This window comes from Grampus griseus (assembly GCF_964374135.1).
Source record: "Grampus griseus genome assembly, chromosome: 6".
NCBI classification, from domain to species: domain Eukaryota; kingdom Metazoa; phylum Chordata; class Mammalia; order Artiodactyla; family Delphinidae; genus Grampus; species Grampus griseus.
Window position 1 is genome coordinate 81,678,325 of NC_139000.1, and position 26,238 is coordinate 81,704,562.

Genomic DNA, 26,238 nt, shown 5'->3' on the forward strand with positions numbered 1-26,238 from the left:
GTAGAGACTATCTCTTATACAGTGGACACACACAACAAGCAATAAATATTTCCTGAATGAATGAAAAGAATAAAAGAAAGACAAAGTGAAAAGAAAGCATCAGAACAAATACTGTTAACTGAGAAAAGAATCAGTGATAAACACTCAAAATAATTATTTTTCTGAGGCAGCTACCTATGCTACATCTTAGCAACCCATGTGTTAAAATACTTTCTCTAACTAATGAAAGGGTAAATGGAAAGGGTAAATGCTCACCTCCAATGATCCCTTGTTCGGTAAGGGGTACAGGTAGAATAGGAGAGTGGTAGCCACCTGCACTATACTCTACATAATAGTAAATAGTAAAGGCCAAAAATAGCTCTACTCAGCAGCTGAGGGAGTAAGGAGATGGGACAACTGGAAGGGCTCATCATCTGTACTCAAGCTGTACTTAAAAAAAAAAAAAAAGTAATAAACAGCCAACACATCAACTACCTCATTAGCCATGAGAGAAATCTGTATACTATGTCAAAAATCTATATACCATACACTAACCAGTACTTCAGAGGTGGAAGAGGGGGGAAATGTAAATTTTAAATGAAAGAAGGGAATAAAAATATAAAAATAATCCCCAATTTGTAAATATGTGTATTATTTATTTACATACCAAAAGGAGGAAATGCATGGGACTACTCCTTTTCCTTTCTATAGTTTTCACTATTTCCCCAAATATTCTGTAACGACCATATTCCTTCTATAAGAAAAAACTCTCATCGTGAAAAGGAAAAATGGTCATCTATACCCAAATTCAAAAAAGAAAAACATAATGTAATCAAAGCAATATTGATTTTTCTGCCCTGTGTCAAAACTTAAAAAGGGCAACTACAGGTCAGAATTAACAATGACACGCCTCAGGTTCTTTTATGTTAGTGATTGAGAAGACAAATGACACAAAGCAATTGTCAAAGACTGATTATGGTGCATGTTTTTAAGAGAACATTGCCTTCATTAACAGATTTTTCAGAATTTGCAAAAAGATAATCATGTTATACAATCCAGGAATTCATTTGTAACTGCTTTAAAACCTTGAAGAGAAAAAGAGATAAATAAGCAGACCACAAAAACATGAGACTTTTAAAGATACTATTTCAGGGAAAGGCTAGGGTCAGTATTCTTGTGAGGCTACCGTTAGAGGTCTTGTGTCCTAAACTTCTGCATCTCCACCTACGGTCATACCTAAGAGATACTTGGATAAATAGATTCAGAGTTCTTCTCCCTCCCCCTGTTATTTTCCCTTTCTTTATGCCTCACATGGTCTTTAAAATCCAGATACCTGAGTATATATAAATGCTCATTTATAAACATACACTTAAATAACAAGGACATAATTAAGATACACAAAACAAAAATACAGTGGACATCCACTAAGCTACCTACATTGGTCAGTCTATGAGTACAGTGGCTAGTGCTCTATGTTAAACAGCTACAAATTACTAAAATACTACACAAATTAGGTTTTTAGTCCAGAAATTTAATGATTATTTTCTATGTTTCTCCCTCTTCCCTTTGAGTCTCCTTTTATTTTATTTATTTATTTATTTATATATTGGCCACACCCCGCAGCATATGGGATCTTAGTTCCCCAACCAGGGATCAAACCTGCAGAGTCTTAACCACTGGACCACCAGGGAAATCCTGAGTCTCCTTTTAAAAAATAATTTAAAGGCTAATTTAAGTAGTTGAAGGAAGACAAAAGAAAATTTGAAAGATAATTTGAAAACAAATGTTTCAGGTCAAATGCATAAGAAACAAATAAGTTTACAAATATGCAGGCAGCTCATCACATATAAGTGCAACGTTCTATAATTTCTTAATGAATCTATTAGTAAAAACTATTAATTCCTCTATACTTAAAATCGCAGCAAAATCAAATTATAGTGAAGTCTCCACTTTATATATACTCAATACTAGAAAAGCCAATTACTTATTAAATATTAGAGCATATGTTAGGGCTTTCTATAGCAACTGTCCTTCCTCAGATTTTGTACTCCAGCAAAACAAACTACTTAAAATTTCCTGACCACACATTTAGTTTTACTTGCTCAAATCTTTTTGCTGTGCCTTTTGCCTAAAATGCCCTCCATCTCTTCCACTTACAACTTGTATTTGTTCCTTAAAATCCTGCTCAGATGCTAGGATCTCTATAACGCTTTCTCCGACCTGCCTGTTTAATCATTCCCTCCTTTGTAATATTTCTGTAGTTTATATTTACTTTTATTACTGAATAGATTTAATTAAAATTATCTGTTTACTGTTGTGCCTAGCCCCTTATAATCCTGATTTCAACATTCTGAAAGGCAAGAGCTTCCTCTTTCCACCCCTAACAAAACCACAGGACCTGGCACACAGAAGATACATTTATTGAATTTGTTTTTTTAAAAAATATTTACATTCCCCAAGTACACAGCTATCTATGCATTCAAAGACAAGCTCTAAAATAGAATGGAGCTAAAGAAAATGCAAAGTGCACTAGAGATAATCCTCAATTCCCAGAATGCAAATGTGAGTTAACAGTGATTATTAGCAGTTCAAAGTTGCTTCATTATAAGGGCCATTCTACTAACTGATTATCACCACAACTAATTTTGTTTAGGAAACATATTTGTTTAGGAAACACAACTGGTTTCAAAGTATTGATTAAAAAGAACTAGGATACATGAGGAGCTTAAGTAAACTACTTTTTTAAATGAATAGCCTAAACTGCAAGAAGGATTTATAAACAGCTGATCCTCTTGGGCTCCTCTACTAAGGTTCTGAGGACCAGTGCCACTATGATGTAATCCCTTTAGACTATGATCTCTCTAAGGTCAAGAAAGATGGTAGGAGTAGCCATACCTCAGGTCCAGGGAACCACAATTAGGGCACTTCAAAACTGGTATATGTATAAGCTCCTCAATCAAGACCAAATATATCCCTTTTATAAAATGTAATGATAGTCATCTTCTATTAACACTATTGACCAGTAAGCCTGATGAAAAAAGAAGTGAATACCATGTAGATACCAACTAGTGTGGTCTCACTGAAATGTAGCTTAGATTAAAAAAAAACAAAAACCATAAAATGAAATGGCATTGAGTATGAATGACTTAATACCTGGTGAAATTTTTTATCATATTATTTCACGTCTGTTCCTCAAATAACACAACTACACAATATCTTTCACTTTGGCTTCTTATAAAGTAAGGTTCACAACCAGTAAGTGCCAAGAGCATACCAAAACTTTGCTCGCAACAAACTTAACGCAAACAAACCATATAAACTTAATGGGTATGCCCTAAATTCCATTTTTTTTCTTCATAGTTAAATACTGCCTCCCATCTCCAATCTGCATCACCTAATTTCTGTGGGTTGAAAAACCTAGGCAAAAAGTACAAGCAGGTACCGGTTGAGGACCTAAGGGATTCGCCTATAAATAAAGCACATGTATTTTCATTTGCCCCAGTGATCTCTTGGTCAACTTCTGGGTTCTTCACTCTTAAAGAGTGAAGCCACCTGATTATCTTATAGATAAGTTTCTTGTAACCATTTATGACAATATCTTCCATTAATTAGGATTTGACTGATGAGAACTTAAGTGTTATGAACCTGTTGAGAAAAAAAATCTAAGTTTCCACAGATTAAAGATTTAAAAAATTTTTAATTGCCACAAAGTTCAATATTCTTATGGCTGCAAGTCAAATTTGTTAAACTGATGATTCAGGTTACAATCACAAGCACGTTTACTACGTAAAGAAATAGTAATGAACAGTGCAGAGAAAATTTCACTGGCTTTTCAGTAGAGGAAAGACGATCTTTCATTAGTGCTTCTAATGAAAGCCATAGCACCTACTCAATTGTAGAATCTAGCTAAGGTAAGAATGAAAAATCTAAAGGCGGAGAGAAAAGACAATTTAATAAGTCATTTTTTATCACTGTTCAATATCTACCAAGCACCCTAAGTGCTAGAGATGACAAAAATTCTGGAAGAGTGCTTGTTCCAAACAATAACTACAAAAAACAAACAAAATTCAAAACCCTTCTCCCTTTTACTCTTCAATAGTTAGCGGAGAGGAGGAGAAGCACTTTACTCAAAAAGTAATTCACTATACCTCATTCACGAATGAAAGCCAAATTTCACCCACAGGCTGTTAACCAATGCTCCAAAACTTATTCGCGCAAAGTACATACAGAAGGAAACAGAGCTGGGCGAGACCTAACTCGGGCAGAGAAGCGGCTTCAAAACCTGAAAGGGAGAAAACAGCGAGTCAGTTCGAAGCTCCAGAAATTTCCGAGCGCCTGGCTCCCCGGGCGGGAGCGCGATGCCCGCGGCGGGGAGGGGGCGGCGGCACCTGTCACTCGACGGCCCAGACACCGCGGTCGACCCCGGCCCCGGCCCCCGCGGGGTCTCGGGAGCCGCAGGCACCGCCCGGGCGCCTGGGCCTGAGGTCGGCTTGGGTCTCTCTCCGCCGCCCCCGAGACCAGAGCCGAGCGTCGGGGCCGCGGCCCTTCCCAAGGAGCGGCCCTCCCGCGCACTCTGCCCAGCGGCTCCGGACAGCGGGGCCCATCGCCTCAGGCCGAGTCCCCAACTGCCGAGACTGGGGCGCACGGAGCAGCGCGGCCGAGCCGCCACCACCGCCTCAGGGGCCCCGGAGCGGTCCCCCGCGAGGCGGCCCGCCCTCCGCGTACTCACCGGGCCTCCCCGGCCGCCGGCACGGCCCTCCTCTCCCTCCTCCCCCCGCCGCCGCCGCTCCGCGGCTCCTGGGGCGGCCGCACTGGGCGTTGGGACTGCGCTGGGTCAAGTGTCGGGGGGCAGGGGCGGGCTCGCTCCGGGCGGGGGTCGCACGGCGGACCCGCGAGCGGGCGCGGAGCACTAACGGGCCCCGGGGCGGCGGGCCGGGCGGACCGCGGCGGGGAGCGCGGCTGCGGGCTGCGGTGAGGGGCGGGGAAAACGCGGCCGCGAGCTGAGGGCGGGAGGGAAGTCCCGGCGGAGGGGGCGGCTTGAGAGCCGCGGGGCGGAGCGGGGGAGGGGCCTGACGCGCCCGCCGCCGCGCGCGGGGGTTTGTTTATTTTCTAGGTTGGTTGCTGCGCTGTCGCGTGGGTAGGGGTTCGCGGGTGACGTGAGCGCCCGGAGTTGGGGGAAAGGACCAGACCCACCTGCTGGAGAAGGGGAGCTACGGGGGCCGGGCAGGGTCCAAACGTCTCACGTAGGCGGCGGCGCCGCGGTCTTCGGGGTTACCGGGAAGAGAAGGGCTTACCCGGGGTAGGTGGAAGGACGGAGGCCTCCCGAGAGAATAGGACTCCAGGCTATTTCTCCGCAGTTCGGCGGCTTCACCTGAATCGCGAAGAGCAGTTAGAGAGCCCTGCAGTGGAAAAGGGCCAGTGGAACGTGGGGGCCCGAATTCCCAGCCCCTCCGGGCTCGACCTCCAGTTAGTGAAGTAGGGTTGGTCCTGCAAACAAGATTTGAATAGAAAGACTGCATCATTTCTCTGTAAGGAAAATAATGAACATTGCTCAGTTCTCTGTAGAGTTACAGCACTTTCACGTTACCTCCCTTCGTGCTACATCAGGTAGTAGGATTCTCATTTTGCAAGCCAAGTTAAGTGACTTACCCAAAGCCTCACATCTAATAAACGGCACAGCCGGAACACAGCTGTCCTGACTTCAAATTCTGTGCTGCTTACCGTTGTGTCACATTATCTTCCTAAATCACTTTGTTTCAACTAATAGTAGACGCCCCCATAGGTAAGACGCTGCAGGGTTACAGAGGGGAGTTAAAGCTGTTATCCTTGCCTTCAAAATAAGAAATAATACAAGGATAAAACAGTTAAAAGACAAACCATGACAGATGCCATGTGAAAAATACAGAGTACTGCAGAATATCAGAGAACTGCTCACACCTGTCTGGGGAATCAGGAAAGAAAGGCAGTAAGGAGGAGAAGGCATTTGGGATTGACCTTGAAGGAGATGGGGATGGTTTTACAGCAAGAAGAGACAGCATGAGAACATATATGAAAGTGAATCAATGGAAGTTGTGTTCAGGAAAAGCAAATGGTAAGGCTCTAGGGCATGTTGAGAAGTGGCAGACACAGAGGAGAATGGGGCCTGGGATGCCAAGTGGAAGAATTTGTATTCAAATCATTACTTAGTTTTTGTGGTTTAAAAGTTTGGGGGTTTAAAAACCTTGCTTTTCTTTGATCTCTCTGTGAATGGATACAGAAATGAGAGGTGGGAAAATGGTCAGATAGACTTGCCATAGGCCAGGTAAAAGGTAATGATAAATCTGAACTAAAGGTAAGGCAGGAGGAATTTAAAAGAGCTTGGCTAAAAGATGATGTGGAAGCAGAATCTACAGAATTTGGCATTTGATTAATTGGTTTTCCAGTAAGAGGGGATTGCTTGAGAACATACATGAAGGAGGAAGAGAAAAATTAAAGGTAATGGAGGTTTTGAGTTTGGAGATAATTATAGAAGATAGAAAAAAGACAATTAGAGATAGGAATAGGAACTTCTTGAGAGATCAATTTAGACTTGGACATTTTAAGGGTTTGAAAGATTGTTGAGACAGCCAGATAGAGGTGGACACTGAGAAGTTAGATGTAAAGGTTTTGAAGTAAGGGTAAGAGGGTTGAACTAGAAAATAGATTGGGAAGTTATCAGCCTAGCAGTGATACCACTGTGAGAGAAAAAAAGAAAACAAAGGGCAGAATCTTGGAGAACCTCTTCTTTAGAACCTTGCTACTCAAAGCATGGTCAGTGGCCCAGCCACACTGGCCCAGCATCACCAGGGGGTTTGTTGGAAAGGTGGAATCTCAGCCCTCCCCACCCCAGACCTGCTGAATCAGGTCTTCAGTTTAACAAGAACCCCAAGTGATTTGTATCACATTAAAGTTTAAGAAGCTCAGACCTAGATGAGAAAAGCCAACAAATAAAGAAGGGATCTAACCTAGATAGAGAAGCCAGCAAAGAAAGAGAGGAGGAAGTGGGAGGAGAACCAGAGAAACACAGAATCACCAAAGCAAGATACATTGGAGTTTCACAAAGACAGGGGCAGGAAGGAGAGTTGATCACAATATCCAAAACCACAGAGGTCAAAAAGTGCAAGGAAAGAAGTTATGTTTGAACTTTGTGATTAAGTGGTGTGGTCATTATGACCATGTTGTTCTAACTGAAAGCTTGGAAACTGCCCCTTTGTGATTGGGGACAGCCTAGAAATATAATCCCTCCAGTCCCCACATCTATGGGACATATTAAAGTAGGCTTGTGGATTTCATAGTGGGACAAAGTAGAAGTTCTTTTCTAGTTGCTTCTATCTTCTCAGTGAAATAAGAAACAAGATCATTTTGGGAGACTGCTAATTGTCCATCACAATGTATTCTCTCTTTCTTCCTAACCACAGAGACTATTTTTCTCAGCCTTTCTTTCAGTTGGGTATGGTCAAATGTGAAGTTATTGCTACTGGAATGTGAGCAGAGATGATGTCGGCCACTGCCAGGCTAGTGTGCCTCCTTCATGCATTTTTCCTTCCTGCCAGCTGGATTATGCAGATGACTACAAGTCCCTGGAGTTGGCAGAACCACAGAAAGAACGTGCAGGGATGAAGGAGAGCTGCCCATTGACCTGGAACACCCACTCTGGATTATTTTGTGAGCAAGGTATAAATTTCTATTGAGTGGGAGCCATAACATTTTTGTTTGTTATAACAGTTTAGCCTACTGTGGCTCATGTAGTTATTAACTGAAAGTAATGAGGGGGGAGTTAGCAGGGGAGGGAGAGAAGAAGAGAGATGAAATACTAGTCTGTCAGTGTGGGAGAGGGAATTGATGAGGGAAACATGGTAAGGTTTCCAGGCACTAATAACGCCCACCTGAGTGAGTGGCCATGAATTTATAGTGAGACCAGTCATTATGATTGTGCATTTTTCTCCAGACAGATTTAGTTGCTCATGCGATGTGCAAGCACTGAGTAGGCAGTTTTGGATTACCCAGGACTGAGATTTGGCTGGGCAAGTAGGATGGGGAGAGATTGGCAAAGGGTAGTTGAGGGTAGATGCAAAGGAGGCATTATAATTTCAGATGTGGTAAGAAATAAGGCTTTGAGAGGGGTGGGGAACTGTGAAAAGATGGGAGGGTGAATGGAATGGTGTTTCTGATCAGGTTGAAGAATTGCTGGAGTTTAGGTACCATAGAGAATGACCTGAAAAGAGAAGAGAGGGGTTGGAGAGTAGTAGGCTTGAAATTAAAATTAGAAGTAATGTCAGTAATGTCAAGGTGTAGGGAATGACCATAAGAGTGGGTAGATGCGATAGCAGAGGGAAAGATCATTCCAAGAGAGATGGTCAAGGAACTGAGAGGCAGTAAGAATTTGAAAGATATCTATGTCTATATCTATATCTATATCTTGCAAAGAATTATCTGCAGATGTGACAGTGGTGTTGGAGTAGTGAGTAGCTTTGAAGAGAGTGATAATGAGCCTGGTCCTAAAATCTTCAAAGAATGAGGGGCTGAATGCTCTGAATTAAGGTGTTCAAGGCCATCAGTGATTTAAGATGTTAAACTCTTGCATGTTTCAGGCACTTTAAAGTTTTGTTGCTAATGTGAGATTTCTAATTGCTTCTCTTTGACCTCTCAGATTACAGATGGTGACTGCTTTCTTTAAGAGGAAATGCCCATCTGTCTGTATTATAAAACAAACACATGCTAGGGTTCCCAGTTTAAATGACTATGCTTTAAAATTGGTCATAAACTACTCCTTCTACCTCCAACATGTATCTTCAAATAGACACATCAAAAGTGATGCTAGCCTTGCCACATCAAATAATGTGCTGTAAATGTTAAAATTCTGTGTGAAAAACCTCAGCTATAGCTTAAGCTAACAATAAATAGGGATTCATTAGAGGCCTGACAAGTTGAAAATAACAAGATTACCTGTAGTTTAAAACATGAAGTACCCCATTATATAGCATAGGTGGTCTGGAGTCAGACTGCTAGGTGTTGAATCACAGCATCCATCTCATGGGATTATTGTGAGGATAAAATATTAATATATATAATACATATAAGCATTTAAAAGACTTTTTAGCACATATAAGCACTCAATAAAATTTAGGTATATTATTGTACTAATCTATATCTAATTCTTATAGAATTGCCTATAACTATAGTTGGACTTTTCCCACTTAGAAAACATGTTCGTTACATCTATTCGTGTTCATGGTAAGGAGACTTCTGGTTAAACACGGTGCATTGATCACATGTTTTTCCCTACTCACTCCAGATACCTCATTAAAATGAGAGTGAAGGGATAAAAAAGGTATAAACCCATAAAGACAATGCAAACAGGAAAAAAGATCCCTGCTGATGAAGGATGTCAACAAACTTAGGAACATGGAAGGAGATGGATCAGTGACAACTAACTTACCCAAACTAAAAAATTTAATATCTAAGCTTCTGGGAGGAGGTTGACCCAGCCAGAGTGAACCTTTTCACATCCCAGACCCTGGAAAGGGTCTGAAGCTAGAGCTGCCGCACCTCTGAAAGCAGAAGTAGAGTGGGACTGAGAATGAGAATTTATTATGAAGACTTTATGATGAACAGTGGGATCCTTCCTTCCCCCAGTCCCTAACCCATTCCCTCCTGCCTTAACTCAGCAGACAGGAAGTTTACTTTCTGGACAGTTTGATGCAGAGCTCCTCTGGACCCCAGGCAGAGCTAAGGACAGGGATGACTCACTCCATAGAAAAGCAGAATTAAATGAAGTTATGCATGTTGAGTTATGAGACATATCCCCCCCACCCCAGCTTCATTCCCGAATTCAGATTCTAGAATGCTGGGATCATGTCAGGGAACTAGAAGCTTCCTCTGGGTGGAAAACCAGCTGGTCCAAGAGTAAAGGCCTACAAATATTGACAATTGGGGGTTCTGTAATGGAGAATGTGGCTTGTCACCTATCTCTTTACAATGAAGACCAACAATAGACAAGTCCTGTTCCTACCAACAGAAGCTCTCATCCACTGTTAGTCAATAGTGAATAGTCCAGGATCTCCAAATATTTGAAGAAACCTCCTTACATGAAAGAGCCTGAAATGAACAAACAGGGTAAAGAAAGAAAAAAAGAAAAAGTCAGAGAGAGAGGGAGGGAAAGAAGGAAGGAAGGAAAGAAAGAAGAAGAAGAAGAGAAAAAGAAAAGAGGGGCTTCCCTGGTGGCGCAGTGGTTGAGAGTCCGCCTGCCGATGCAGGGGACACGGGTTCGTGCTCCCGTCTGGGAAGATCCCACATGCCGCGGAGCAGCTAGGCCCGTGAGCCATGGCCGCTGAGCCTGCGCATCCGGAGCCTGTGCTCCGCAACGGGAGAGGCCACAGCAGTGAGAGGCCCGCGTACAGCGAAAAAAAAAAGAAGAAAAGAAACAGAGACAATGGAGGGAGCAGAAAAAGATGTCAAAGTAAAAAATTTTAACTCACATATGCTCAGGAATCTACTAGAGGGAGATGCCTCATCAAAATAAGGGTGTAAACCAAGAAACAGAAACACATAGGACCTACCTGGTAAACAGGAGCTCCAACAAAAGAGAAAATAGGGAGAATTCCTGAGATAAAGGTGAAGGGAAGTTCCAGGATGACGACTGTGTAGCAGGCCTGGAGAGCAGTCTACTCTGACACAGGAGGATGGAGGGCTCCAGAAGGGATGTCTCCAAGGAAAAAACAAAACAACAACTATAAAAGCCACAGAATTGATCGATTACCTACTGTGTTTGAACCTTATGAGAGAAATTTCACAGCTCTGGTGGAACATAAAGAGATGAAATGGTGATAGGATATAGAGAAAACTAAGCAACCCAAGGAAGAGGGGGCTATAAATTTCAGGGAAAACAAAATAATTGTGGTGGACTATATGATTGTTTAGTACTTGATGTTACCTTCCTGGAGGAGAATTATACTTCCCTGCCCCATTGATGTCAGACCCGGCAGGGTGAATTACGGTGGCCAGGGAAATAGAGGCACAGGCAGAAGCTTTAGAGCCATGTCTCTGAGCCTGCCACAAGGTGGGCACTTGTTAGAGGCTGCCTCTGGCCATCTGAGTCCTGAATGCAGACACGGTAGAGCGAACTGCAGCTGGCCTGCCGCCAACATGCTGTGTAAATGAGAAATAACCCTTTATTGTTGTAGGCCACTGAGGTTTTTGTGGTAATTTGTTAATGCAGCATAATTAACCTCTCCTGACTGATATAACATGGGATGCTGTGGACAATATATAAAATAGAGATTAAAATATATAAACACTGAACAATGGGATATAAGCATATTGGGAAATTAGTAAATGGCATAAAATGGCTAAAACGGAATAACTAAGCCATGGCAATAGAAATGTGCTCTTTAGGGCTTCCCTGGTGGCACAGTAGTTGAGAATCTGCCTGCTAATGCAGGGGACACGGGTTCGAGCCCTGGTCTGGGAAGACCCCATATGCCGCGGAGCAACTAGGCCCGTGAGCCACAATTACTGAGCCTGCGCGTCTGGAGCCTGTGCTCCGCAGCAAGAGAGACCGCGGTAGTGAAGAGGCCCACGCACCGCAATGAAGAGTGGGCCCCCACTTGCCACAACTAGAGAAAGCCCTCGCACAGAAACAAAGACCCAATACAGCCAAAAATATAAATAAATAAATAAATAAAAGATTACTGTTAATTGAAAAAAAAAGAAAAAAGAAATGTGCTTTTTAGAAACGTGGAGTTAAATAGTAGAACAGCAGTTTTCCTCTGAGAAGCAGGCATCAGAGTGACGACCAATGGAGCAGGGCCTTCTGTTTATTGTTACGAGCCTTGTAATTATTTGACTCAAACCATATATGCTGTCACTTTGAAAAAAATGACAAGAAAAAATGTAAGAAAAATTTTTTTCTTACACTTAAGAAAAAATTAATGCCAAGTGAGAAGAGGGAAATGTTGTAGTATTATTGTTTTCTTGTTTTTTGTGTGTTTTTTATAAATTTATTTAATTTATTTATTTATTTATTTGGCTGCGTTGGGTCTTCGTTTCTGTGCGAGGGCTTTCTCTAGTTGCAGCGAGCGGGGGCCACTCTTCATCGCGGTGCGCAGGCCTCTTACTGTTGCGGCCTCTCGTGTTGCAGAGCACAGGCTCCAGATGCGCAGGCTCGGTAGTTGTGGCTCTCGGGCCCCAGTTGCTCCGCGGCATGTGGGATCTTCTCAGACCAGGGCTCAAACCCGTGTCCCCTGCACTGGCAGGCAGATTCTCAACCACTGCGCCACCAGGGAAGCCCAGTATTATTGTTCTTAATTCAGTCAATTTAATAGACTGATCATTAATCATCCCACAGTAATATTAAGATTGTAAGTAAAACTATTCCTGATTAATAATTAATTTTAAAATATCTTTTTCAAGAGAATTGGATGAACCAAATAAGCTAAACTTTTTCATTCTACCTTCACACTGTCCACTACAAAATAGAAATGTCAATATGGCTTTGCTAGTATTTTGACTCAGCTACCTCCTTCCCTTGCCCTTACTATGGTGTTATTTATAGTGTACTATTTATATGAAGTCAAACATCACTAACTTGAATTTGAAAAATGACCTACGTGACTATGGAATTGTTTTATGAAAGGCTATTTTGTACTTTCAAAAATAATTAATTTTTAAAATACCCTCTCACACTAGACCCCCCCCCAAAAAAAAGGATTTTCCTCAGGAGCCTTGCAGTGATTAAAATCGATGTTATGCATAGATATAGACACAGATATCACCTATAAATTATTTGTAAATAATTAGTTCTACTTAATGGGTTTTAAATTCTCTTCTGGTATTTTGTACATCATTTGTACTATGTCTAAAGAGAAAGGATTTCGGGCAGCAAAAGTAAACCAGTCCAATTGCTGTGTAAATTGTACAGAATAAATGCAGCAGGCTTTCCATAGCCTTTCGATTCTTTAGTGTGGTCCTTTTGTGATCTAAGCTACCTTCCTATCCTCAACTTCAGCCATCCCTTACACCCAGCACTAATTCAGTCACTCAGCAGATCCTTATTTGGAGTCCCCAATGTACTAGGACCATTACTAAACTGCTTGCTGTTCCCTGAGTATATGGTGTTGTCTCCCCTTTCTTAGCCTTTGCAATGGGGTTTCCTGATCTAAAATGCTATTCCTCTTATTCTTATACCTTCTAAAACCCAACTTATCCATTAAGACACAAGGGGCACCTTCCCTTACCCTTGAACGTTAAAAGCCCTTCCTCCATACTCCCATAGTGCCCTCTATATTTTTACCAGAGCCATTATGTTCTCCTTTATATTGTGAGTCCCATTAAAACAGAAACCTGGCCTTTTACTCACTTGTATGTCACTAGAGTGCCAGGCTCCTTGTATGCGTTCAAATGGTCAAAATGTTACTGTCTGTCTTTATTCAACAGAGTGTGTGCTTCTTGGTGGATGGGTCTGTGATTTATTAAACTATGTTTTTTTTTAGCATAACACCTAGCACATAGAAATTGGTTGAATAAATTAGCTTTCTCTGCATCACCATTAATCTTTAAAATATATAGCATTGAGGAATATGCAGAAAGTATCCTCATGATACAGAGAGACAGGGTGCTGAGGATTGTTCCATTTGTGTTTTACTTAAATAGGAAAAATACATGTGAAAGACCTGAGACTATAGACTACAAAGGCCAAATTACCTAGTGGTGCTCTATGCTCTTACCATCCTTCACCTAGCAATAAGAAAAACAGAAATAATTCTTGAAGAAATAATCTTAAAATAATCAGCTAAAAAGTTATGATCATCAACAAAAAAAAGTTGGATTTCTGGGAATTCTTTAGCAGTCCAGTGGTTAGAACTCCGAGCTCCCACTGCAGGGGGGCACAGGTTCAATCTCTGGTTAGGGAACTAAGATCCTGCAAGCCGTGCAGCGCGGCCAATTTAAAAAAAAAAAAAAAGGTGGATTTCTGCTCGTTCAGTCAGTTTGTATGGGTAAACATTACCTAAGTTCCTTGATTCATGGTGTGGTGTGTTTCTAACCCAAATTTACTATTCATCACAAATTGTGATCAATATACAAAAATTAGTTGTATTTCTATACACTAGCAATGAACAATCTGAAAATGAAATTAATAGAACAAGTCCATTTACAATAGCATCAAAAGAAAAGAAATATTCAGGAATAAATTTAGCCAAAGAAGCATAAGACTTGTACACTGAAAACTACAAAAGATGGTTAAAAGAAATTAAAGATATAAATAAATAAAAGACAGCCCATGTTTATGCACTGGAAAACTTAATATTATTAAGATGGCAATACTCCCCAAATATAGATATATATTCAATGTAATTCCTATCAAAATTCCAACAGACTTTTTTGCAGAAATGGGTAAGCTGTTCCTAACATTCATAATCAAACTCAAGGGACCCCAAATAGCCAAAACAATATTGAAAAAAGATAAAGCTGGTAAACTGACACTTCCCAACTTGAAAATTTACTACATAGCTACAGTAATCAACTGTGGCACTAGCATAAGATATAAGCCAATGGAATAGAATCAAGAGTCCATAAACAAACTCAAACATCTATGGTCAATTAGCTTTCAATAAGGGTGCCAAGACACTTCAGTAAGGAAAAGATAGTTTTTTTCAGTAAATGGTGCTGAGACAACTTGATATACACACGCAAAAGAATGAAGTTGAACCTCTACCTCACACCGCATACAAAAATTAATTCAAAATGGACCCTAGACATAAATGAAAGAACTAAAATAATAAAACTCTTTTTATTTATTTATTTAATTTTGGCTGCTTTGGTCTTTGTTGCTATGCGCAGGCTTTCTCTAGTTGCGGCAAGTGGGGCCTACTCTTCGTTGTGGTGCGCGGGCTTCTCATTGTGGTGGCTTCTCTTGTTGTGGAGCATGGGCTCTAGGCACATGGGCTTCAGTAGTTGCAGCATGCAGGCCCAGTAGTGTGGCTCACAGGCTCTAGAGTGCAGGCTCAGTAGTTCTGGCGCATGGGCTTAGTTGCTCCGCTGCATGTAGGATCTTCCCGGACCAGGGCTCGAACCCATGTTCCCTGCATTGGCAGGTGGATTCTTAACCACTGTGCCACCAGGGAAGTCCCAACAATAAAACTCTTAGAAGGAAAGACAGGTGTAAATCTGTATGATATTGGAGTAGGCAATGGTTTCTTAGATATGACAACTAAAGCAAAAACAACCAAAAGAAAAAAAGATAAACTGGATTTCATCAAAAGCAAAAACTTCTACAATGCAAAGGACACCATCAAAAAAGTAAAAAGACAACACAGAATGGGAGAAAATATTTGCAAATCATATCTGATAAGGGACTTGTATCTAGCAAATATAAAGAACTCTTACAATTCAACATTGAAAACACAAATAGCTCAATTTTAAAGGGGCAAAGGATTTGAACAGACATTTCTCCAGAGAAGATAAACAAGTGGCCAATAAACACATGAAAAAAATATTCAGTATCATTAGTCATTAGGAAAATGTAACTCAAAACACAGTGATATACCACTTCACATCGACTAGGATGGGTATAATAAAAAAGACAGACAATAACAAGCGTTGGCAAGGATGTAAAGTAATTGGAATCCTCATACACTGCTGGTGGGAATGTAAAATGGTGCAGCTGCTATGGAAAACAGTTCAGCAATCTCTCCAAAAGTTAAACGTAGATTTACCATATGAATCAGAAATTCCACTCTTAGGCGTATACCCAAGAGAACTGAAAACATATTCACACAAAAGCTTGTACACAGATGTTTATAGCATTCTATAGCATGGTTATTCATAAGAGCCAAATTATAGAAATAATCCAAATGTCCATCAACTCATGAAAGGATAAACAAAATGTGGTATATCCACATAATGGATTATTATTCAGTCATACAAAGGAATGAAATACTCTTACAGGCTACATGAATGAATCTTGGAAACATTATCCTAAGGAAAAAAGCCATACACTAAAGGATGTATGAAATGTCAAAAACAGGCAATTCCACAGAGACAGAGAGATTAGTGGTTGCCAGGGGATGGGAGAAAATGAAAATTGGGACTGATTACTAATTAAAACAGAGGTTTTTTTGGCATGATGAAAATGTTCTGGAATTAGTAAGATTGCACAACACAGTGAATATACTAAAAACTACTGAACTGTGCACTTTAAGATGGTAAATTTTTTGTTATGTGAATTATATCTCAAAAAATTTTTAAGTGGAATGTGATCCTAAACTTAAAATAAGTTCTAAGCAACTGTATAGATCAAAACAGTAGATCTAGAGCAGTTTCCAATGGCTCAGCAAAATTAGTCAGTGCTCTTCCCCTCCCATAAAAACTGGCTGGATGGGATTTCTGTGTTCAGATGCAATTTATGATAATTGCCCCTTTTGAGCATGCATGCACTGGGTCAATTGAAAAGCAATTTTTAAGTTGGTGAGCTTACATCTGTTTTTTACAGCTTTGTGTGTTTGCCTAACTCAGAAACCATTTCTAACTAAAAAAAAGCATCCTTGATTCTCTATTCCCTTACCCTGCTTTATTTTCTCCATAGTACTCATCACTGCGATCAATGTAAGTTCCTTGAGTGATAGGGCTTTTAGTTCTCAGCTCTAGCCTCAATGATAAAAGGTTAATAGAAAACATAAAGCAGAAAAATGCCTACAAATATCTAAAGAAAATTTCCATCAGTTGTCTATAGATGCCATTTTTGTGATATCTTCAGAATACAGGTAACTTTAATTATCAGCTCACCCTTTGAAAGAGGTACAGATTTTTCCCCGTACAACAACTAAACCCCGGGGTACTGGCCTGGTTCTGAAGGGTGTTTTGGTTTGCTGTAGCCTGGCCAATTAAACTCACATAATCAGGTCCTTACATCTAGTTTCCCTTCTCAGTGATTAGTGAGATAGTGAACTTTGTAATAAACCTTATAAGAGGACCAATGAAAGTAACTCTCCCAGGAAAAGTGTATGTTAGTATTCTTCCTCTCTATTTGTTCACAATCCACTAGAATACTTCTGATTATAGGTTCCATTACACTTAAAGTCTTGGCCTTCTCTTTGATTACTTGGCTGCACAGGTCATGGGTGCTTTGATCTAAATAGAGACAAAGTATTCCTTAACATTGGCAGATACTTGTGAACTAAGGGAAATGAGCTTCCCTCAGAATACTTACAAAGGAGACTGCCATGGTAATGTTAGATTTAATTCTAATATACTTCTTGTATATAGTAGCTAAGAGTATGAAAGGCCAAAGACTGACTTTGCTGTTAATTTGATCACATACCTATACATGTACCAAAAAATTAACTTTTACAGTTTCCCTAAGGGAAAAATTGAGCTTAAAATATTTACCAAATAGAAACTAGACTTTTCAGTTTTAAGGAAAGTTATTTTCTTTCTTTTTTTTTTCTTTTTAATTTTTGGCTGCGTTGGGTTTTTGTTGCTGCACTCAGGCTTTCTCTAGTTGTGGCGAGCGGGGGCCACTCTTCATTGCGGTGCGCAGGCTTCTCATTGCGGTGGCTTCTCTTGTTGCGGAGCACGGGCTCTAGGCGTGCCAGCTTCAGTAGTTGCAGTGCGTGGGCTCAGCAGTTGTGCCGCACGGGATCAGTAGTTGTGGCGCACGGGCTCAGTCGCTCTGTGGCATGTGGGATTTTTCCGGACCAGGGCTTGAACCCGTGTCCCCTGCATTGGCAGGCAGATTCTTAACCACTCCACCACCAGGGAAGTCCCAGAAAAGTTATTTTCTAGCCAGAATTCATCAATAACAAAAAAATGTAATTGTTACTAAAGAAATAAGTAATAAATGGCCAAAAACTGGTGGTTAAAAACCCAGTAAAAACATATTTTTTTGTTTGTAAATCAAAGAAATAGTAATGAAGCACTTCTGAGGCCTATAAAAATAGACTCAGCCAAGTCTTTAAAATATTTTCTTGTGAGAATTGAATTCACATGAAACTTCCCAGAGACTAGTTATTTCTACTGTTGCTAACATATATAATTAAAACTCTGAGAATTTGTTTTAAAATGTTTTTTGATATATATAAAATAAGCAACCACATTTGTGCTAAAAAGTTATCACATTTTGACAACCAACTCCATGGAAAACCTACTTGTAATTCTATCATAAACATGTATGATCCTTTAGTTTTCAAAGTGCTTTTATATATTTATTTGATAAAGCAACAAACTATTTACATGTAGTAAAAACAGTAGTTTCACTACCAAATAATTTATTAAATAATTAGAGTTGCATTTGAAAAATAAGGTTTTGATTTTAAATGCAAGGGAGTGATTCATACATTGCTTTCTTTTAAAAGAAATGGCTGTTTGGTGTTTTAGAAAATATAATTATTTAAGGTACTCCATTAATAAGATTATAACCTGGGTCATTCTGATCATGTTCTGGTTGTCTTACAGCCAGTGACACCTAGGGAAAATGTCCAGTGAAACAGACAGGCTTACTTCCAGGCTTTGAATGGAACAATTTAAATGCTGCCCAACCCCCAGGTGATGGGTATGAATTTCAAAAGAAGACTGGCACCTCAGTATACAAATACCTTGCCCTTTTCCCGATCTAGAAAAAAATAATCACGCTAGAAAGTGACAACAAAACTTTGATAATACTTATAAATTATCAAAATTATAAATTCAGATTCACTCCTTACTCCTTTTCATGGTGGACAATGAAATACCACTGAAGGCCACAAACAAAAATGAATAACATCAGTTCAGCCTCTCAAGGCAGTCTAAGAGCTGCTGGTTTGTAATTATGAATGGAAGTCTTTTAGCCAAAGATTTTTCAGGAGAAAAATTCAGGGATATTTTAGCAGAGAGAAAAATTAAGCAAAATGGTTAAGTATTGTTTTATAAAGATAAATCCTGTCAATTCTGCCTACAGTGTTTGTTTTTGCATATTCTTGATGGTTCTTCAACGGTAAAATCACTTAAGTCCTTCACTTAAATTCTTCAGTTTATGTTACAACTGATGAAATTTATCTAAAACTAATGTTTCTTGTAATTCTCTACTGAATGGCTCCACAATTTCCATTCAAATTCTGTCTAGGGTGGCTTTTTTTCATACAATCCTGAATTAATAGTAATCATAGGAAGAGAGATCAGTATTAAAAACTGGGATGTATATTTTCAAATGGCAAATTCAATACTAACTAGGAGTATTCTTTAGGGTATAGAGATAGCCAAAGAGTGAAGTTAAATTTATGTTGCTTCAAGAGAAATAAAATATATTCTCTTAAAACATTTTTGAAAATTCCTTGCTGGCCTATGGAATGCTTTAAAATAAACCTCTTTTTCTTCTCTTTTTATCAGAGCTATTTGAATCCTGGAACACTGTGAGGAGTGAGGGGAGCTATAATCTGCCTATAATTTGTTGTTACTTGGGGCAGGGTTCAAGAAGTGGTTCTTTTAAGAGACCCCTCAGATCAAATAAATTCTAACAATATTTACCACTTTGGACTTGAAAAATCATACCTTGCTTTGTATATACTGTAATAAGCTTGAAAACACAATAATACAGTATGCAAATATTGTTTCAAGATGCATTTCTTTTGTTCTACTTTAATTACATAAGTATTTACTAATAAATGGAGTTTTAAATTTCCAAAAATCCTAAGTATACAAGTTTTTAGATGTTTAGTTTTCTACTCTTCTGTTGTGAATGGTTCTGTTCCCTGGACATATAAGGATCTTGCTCATTATAACAAAGTCTGTGAGATTGTTCTATTTTTCTCTTTGAGTACTGTAGAGATCACTCAGTGGAGTTTTGTGTAATAATTTACCAATAGAACCTAATACCTAAATCTAAGTCAATATATTTGGGTTCAGTTAAATGACAATAGTGACAATTCTGTTGATTCATTGTGGACATTCCTAGGAAAGAAGATATAAAAATGGACAAAAAGAACTATGCAAAATATCAAAAGCCAACATTATAACATCAAGTTTTTCTGAGCTTTCTTTTTATAATTTCTCTTGTTCTAACTACCACCACATTGAGGTATTTTTGGTGTCAACATGAAGGCCATCATAAAAATCAAACACCACTCTAGTATTCGCTGCCACGTATGCACTGCATTCCAAAAGCAAGGAATGGAAGCAGTCACCCCTAATGCAGGCATTAAGGGGTGCATTGTTTGTAGAGAATTTTAAAACAATGAAACTTATGAAAAGTCAGTCTACTTATTATTATTAGCATCAAGGTAAACAATGACAGTGATAAAATACTCCTCGCCATAAGAAAGATGCTCCTATATCCACCCTTTGAGTATTACTGCCCAGATGAGCTCAAAATACTACATACCCAATGCATGAGATATTTATTGTGGCAAGATCTCACTCTCAACTTTATTTTCTATTTTTGAAAATATAAACATAGAAGATATATGTGTTATCAATCTAATCAAGGCAGCCTGCAGCCCGTTATATCTTTAAATGTAAAATATACATAATGAATATTTTAAAAAATTCCAGTGAAGTTGAGAGAGGAATTGTAGACATGAGTGGACACTGAGCTTTCATTATTCATACTCCAGGTGCTTTATAAAATCACAAGTATGTCCCTAAGGAAATAAATGAAAGAGCAGAACATGTCACACTTGCTTTTAATGCATGAGAATTTGTGTTGACTATAGAACCGAACTCCCACTAAGGACTTCACTTCTTAGCAATTCATTCTAAAACTTAGTATGACACTTTGTTTTAAAATATAAGACACCCATTCTTAAATAAGCATTTATCACTTTATTGACCTGGACTATTACAAACAAGCCAATGGCAATAAAGTCCACATTACTGAAGATCATATGTATATTTTTGCTGACTCCTTGGACACTAAGTTCATGAAGATATGAAGAACTAAGGGGGGGAAAAACATTAGCGAAGGAAAACAAACATTAAAGCACAAAAGCACCTTCACTGATGTTCTTGCCACCCATAGTTCTCAGACTCATAGAATTCTCCAACTCTGTTATCTACAACACTCTGGAGTTAGGGAAAGAACTAGTACTTTATGGAGGCAAATATGTTTCTTTCCAAATGCTCTGTTATAGGTGGAAAAAAAATAATGAACAAAAAAACCCCCACAAACATATTTCATATACACGCAAAAAGGCAAAGACAAAATGTTTAGACTAAGGAGAGCATATGAAACAGAGGGTAAATTTATTACTAGTTAATGTAAAAAAAATTGTACTTGCCTTGGGGGAGATGACAATTTTTCTTTCCTTTGTGACTGCACTGACTAAACAAGAAAGACAAGAGGTTCACTCCCAGAATATATTATCCAGGACATGATTTATATGTTTGTTTATTTATATGAAATCTATCATAGCATATAAAGGATGCATGTTTAACCAAAAGGAAGAAAAAAAATTGTACCTTTGTTATTTAGATGTCAGTTCACATTTGCATTATCAAATCTACTCATTGTTGGTTTAATATAAATTTTCTTGCTTTGTTAGTGAGCTGGCTTTTAGAAAATGTGTTTATATTTCCACAGGTAAAGCAAATATGTGTCAATTTCTTGGGCAAGCAGAATTCCAATGTCAAAATACATTCTTATATTAATTATTTCTAAATTATTACTTAATTTTATAAGGAACTTAAAATTAGGGGCTTCATTAATATGTACATATTAATAAATATATGATTGCTGTGCTTTGCTAAGGCACTGGCCTTTTGCCATTGTCTATCTATCTATCTATCTAAAACACACATTATATACAATATATATATTAAATACATATCATACAAACCAAAGGTAAAAAGAGAAAACTAGCTGAAAACAGGAATCTGACTTCAAATAGTCCCTGTTAAAAAAATAAAATCTCTAAGTTGGTTTGTAAATTTGTTGGTTGAAACAGTTTCTCATTGGGCCGAAGTTATAACTTGTGGTTCCGTTTCCAGGTTAAGTCCACAGAAGTCTATTTAACCCATAATTCAAATGAGTTTTAATACCATACTTAAGAGATCTAGAAACTATTCACCAATTTAGAAGTTTGTTTTGGCTTGGTTTTCTTCTCCTATAGGAACTGTTTTTTACCGGTAAGACCAAGGAACCCTACTTCCTAGGGGCTAGAAAATAGAAAAGGAAAACAGTCTTTGAGCACAGGGCAACAGTCTGGGTCTTAGGTAAGATGGTCAGGGTCAATAGCAACAAAGGAAAGAACAAAAAAAACTTAGTATCAGGTAGGAAAAGTTGGAGTCAGTAATAAAGTGGGTTACTCTCATGGAGTAAGCTTCCATAAATCAGGGTGATTTTGCTACTGCCCCCCAAACAAACATTAATTGGTTTAAGAAAAAACTTTATTTTACAAGCAAAAGTTTGGAAAAGTAACAAAAATAACAATATAAGTAACAAAATCATACCTCTGGTCATTATAATGAAATGTTTTCTGTGATTGAAAACTACGATGAAAAATTTGTTGGGCAAAGCAATGTTTAGTTCTTAATTCCAAACTGAGGTTTACATTATATAAGATTTAGACCAAAAATATCTTGAAGAAAAAATTTCATTTACATATTTACAACCCCCGTGCAATCTGGGCGGCCTGTGTACAGGCCTGACTAACCAGGTTGTAGAGGAAAAAAATCTCAGATTAAGCCCATCAACTTATTAGCTAAAGATCCTCTGGCTAGATGTCAAGCTTTATAGGTGTACTCCATATGACTAGATACCTTTTCCTTGATATGTTAGAATACTTCAGTGTTATTCTGTCCTTGTTTCCCTATTCCATGGAACTGTATTCATTTCTCCCAATTTTAGTAGCATAATGAGAGATATGCTGAATAGATAGGGCAAGAGAGAGATGATAAACCTATATTCCAAAATATTAGCAAACCAATAATATAATACTCTAAAAGCAATTCCAGAAAAAAGAGCAGAGACCATGTTTAAAAAGTCAAGAATGATCACTCAGCCTCTGAGGAGCATAAATTAACCTTAATCCCTAAACCTAGCCAGTTGCCTTAGCCCATAGAGTGCATTCTGGCACAAATTTTCAGCTGTTTCAGCCAAAACATATGCAGCAGGTGACTCTCTCTCTGATATAAGCAATATTTAATTGTTTCTTTTTTTTTTAAATAAGATGTTGGGGGTAGGAGTTTTAGTAATTTATTTATTTATTTTTGCTGTGTTGGGTCTTCGTTTCTGTGCGAGGGCTTTCTCTAGTTGTGGCAAGTGGGGGCCACTCTTCATCGTGGTGCACGGGCCTCTCACTATAGCAGCCTCTCTTGTTGTGGAGCACAGGCTCCAGACGCGCAGGCTCAGTAGTTGTGGCTCACGGGCCTAGTTGCTCCGCGGCATGTGGGATCCTCCCAGACCAGGGCTCAAACCCGTGTCCCCTGCATTAGCAGGCAGATTCCCAACCACTGCTCCACCAGGGAAGCCCCCTGTTTTTTAAAAAAATAACAAAATATACTTGTATTTGAGAATAACAATATAAATTTATATTATAATTATTGTATTATAACATACTCTTATAATATTACAATATACTTAATAATATACTTTTATATTATATAATAATATACATTTAATGGATATTTTAGTTTATTATTCTACTCTTAGTTTTGTTCTTCAAATATGCCTGGAAAAAATTTTAAGCAAATTTAGATGTGGAAACATTTAAATGTTCCATTACTTGATAAAGTATGTGTTTGGTTATTATGGAAATACAAATTAAAACTCCTCAAATATACTATAGAAGATATACATATCCATGGTATACAAAAGGATTAGGGATTACTTCCTCCCCTTCTTCTTTTATCCTGAGGGAACAGCTAGTGATCTTAAGCTTTAATTTTTAACAGATTAGAAAAAGGAATCTTACCACCTACTAAATTAAAATTTTTCTTATTAAATGCCTAAGTTTTTAAGTCACTCATTTTCCTAGCTACTTCAATGGAATCAGCAGTCATAGACCCAACCCCAACTCCAAGACTGGAACGTCGTAACAACAGTTCCAAGGCAGAAATCTGACGTAACTCTTTGCGACACAACTTTACACGTGTGACAGTATGCAACTGTGCCACATTTCCTACTGGCTGAATTTGGGGTGTTGGTCGACTGTGAGATTTTGTAAACTGATTGCCATCCCTTTCTGTTTTGGCCTCATTGCTTAACAAATGCCCACTAGTGGGTGCTAAAGAGCTATAAATTGGTGGTAATTCTGCGCCTTCTTCCCAGAGCTTCTGAGGATTTGGTTGTGTTCTTGAACTGCTTGCGGAACTCTCCAATTGTCTTTCCCTTCCACTTAATTTTATACTTTCAGTTCTGGATGCCCGTTTTAATTCTTCTGAAACCATGCCTGCTTCTTCTGGGTTCTGTACTCCATTTCCAGCATCATGATCTAAAAATAATCCAAAAAGCAGAAAAAAAAATTAAGAGGTTTCCTCCAAAACAGGTATTTTAATCATGATATCTTAACATAACTACATTATTATCATGCAATATAAATTGTCTTCCAGCTTTTTTTGTTAAGTGACTTCTTTGAGAGGAACAGAAGTGTGAACATTAATTATTCTTATTTCACTTAGAGGCATCTTCCATGTGAATAACTGAGAACTTTCAATTAATAGAACAAAACTGAGAAGTAGTCTTCTAGAGATTTTGGTACCCCTGGAAACACAGAGGTGCTTTAGGCCTCTCTGGTGCCCTTCCACACCTGCCTCTGCTGGGCTTGCCACTGGTGAATCACATTTCAAATCCTGGTCATATCTCCAGGGAATGTTCTGGGACTTGGCATTATATGTGTGAAAAATCTAGTCTTTTTTTTTAAATTTTTTTTTTTTGCGGTACACGGGCCTCTCACTGTTGTGGCCTCTCCCGCCGCGGAGCACAGGCTCCAGACGCGCAGGCTAAGCGGCCATGGCTCACGGGCCCAGCCGCTCAGCAGCATGTGGGATCCTCCTGGACTGGGGCACGAACCCGTGTCCCCTGCATCGGCAGGCGGACTCTCAAGAACTGCGCCACCAGGGAAGCCCAAAAATCTAGTCTTGATTGAACTCCAAGCATGAGAGCAGGGTTCTTCCGTCTGAATGTACTCTGGGGTACATGCCACTGCTTTCACCATCAAAATGGAAATGACAGCATACCCCTCAGTGGGGACCACCTTGCTGGAATGAGTGATAGGAGTGAGTGAAATTATCAAAGCTTGAGGCCCTCAAATCATAGAATAATCTAATATCAAAGACAAAACTTACTTAAGGGAAGTCCATATAGGTACTAGACCTAATGCAAAGAAACAATGCCAACTTTAAAATATGTTGATGATGCAATTAGGACACTTCTGGTCCTGCGAGAACCAAGTTTAAAAACAGAAGTTGCACACTGGCAGCTCCCAAGCCAAATCTGCCCACAGACATGTTTTACTTAGCCTATAAAATAATATGTGATACAAAATTTAAAAAGTGGAAAGTTTCATATAAAAATATAGATTTCCGGATTTTAAAGAAAATGAGAAAAACTGACAATTTCTGCCTGGCAACAGCAGCTGGAGCAGAGCTGCCCCTGCCAATTTAGACAACTGCTGCAGTCCCACCGCTCACTTTGGCTTCCTGGCTTCTGCAGGCATTTTAGTTTGTGACCCTGGTTTAAAACATAATTGATTTTCTATATAACCTTTAAAAATTGTGAATAACTCTTTTGGGGCTTCCCTGGTGGCGCAGCGGTTGAGAGTCTGCCTGCCGATGCAGGGGACACGGGTTCGTGCCCCGGTCCGGGAAGATCCCACATGCCGCGGAGCGGCTGGGCCCATGAGCCATGGCCGCTGAGCCTGCGCGTCCAGAGCCTGTGCTCCTCAGCGGGAGAGGCCACAACAGTAAGAGGCCCGCGTACCGCAAAAAAAAAAAAAAAAAAAAAAATTGTGAATAACTCTTTTGTACACCTGAAATTTATATAATATCATACATCAACTCTACTCAATAAAAAAAAGAAAAAAAGGATTGATTTTCTAGTTTTTAAAATTCTTCTCACAAACAAAAAACTTGAACTAGCAAATGACATAAATCCTCATGTGGAATTAGCAGGTACAAACTTGATCATAGTGCTCACAGTGGCTCCCCAACTTTGCTGCACATTAGTGTCACCTGGAAGCTTTTAAAAATCCTTTGGCCTAATAACCTATAATGGAAAAGAATCTGAAAAAGAGCGTGTGTGTATATATATATCTGAATCACTTTGCTGTACACCTG

General features: G+C 39.2%; 2 protein-coding genes across 6 annotated transcripts in view; both read right to left on the reverse strand.

The window, feature by feature from the left end:
- Nucleotides 1-4,894, reverse strand: part of GKAP1 (G kinase anchoring protein 1) — an 81,191-nt gene extending 76,297 nt beyond the window's left edge. Inside the window, exons 1-2 of one of the 2 annotated variants that reach the window (XM_082655895.1) lie at nucleotides 4,709-4,894; nucleotides 4,128-4,261 (exon numbers count right to left, since the gene is read on the reverse strand). The gene's annotated coding sequence lies outside the window, so the exon portion shown is untranslated. The remainder of the gene's footprint in view (nucleotides 1-4,127; nucleotides 4,262-4,708) is intronic. The other variant, XM_082655894.1, reaches the window with a different exon arrangement.
- Nucleotides 4,895-23,615: 18,721 nt separating this feature from the next.
- KIF27 (kinesin family member 27) overlaps nucleotides 23,616-26,238 on the reverse strand; it is a gene marked incomplete at its 5' end in the record, with an annotated part of 84,391 nt that continues 81,768 nt past the window's right edge. For all 4 annotated transcript variants that reach the window (XM_082656809.1, XM_082656810.1, XM_082656808.1 and 1 more), the window contains one exon: nucleotides 23,616-24,395. In XM_082656809.1, coding sequence (XP_082512935.1) covers nucleotides 23,911-24,395 — 485 coding nt within the window. In that variant the 3' untranslated portion in view covers nucleotides 23,616-23,910. The remainder of the gene's footprint in view (nucleotides 24,396-26,238) is intronic.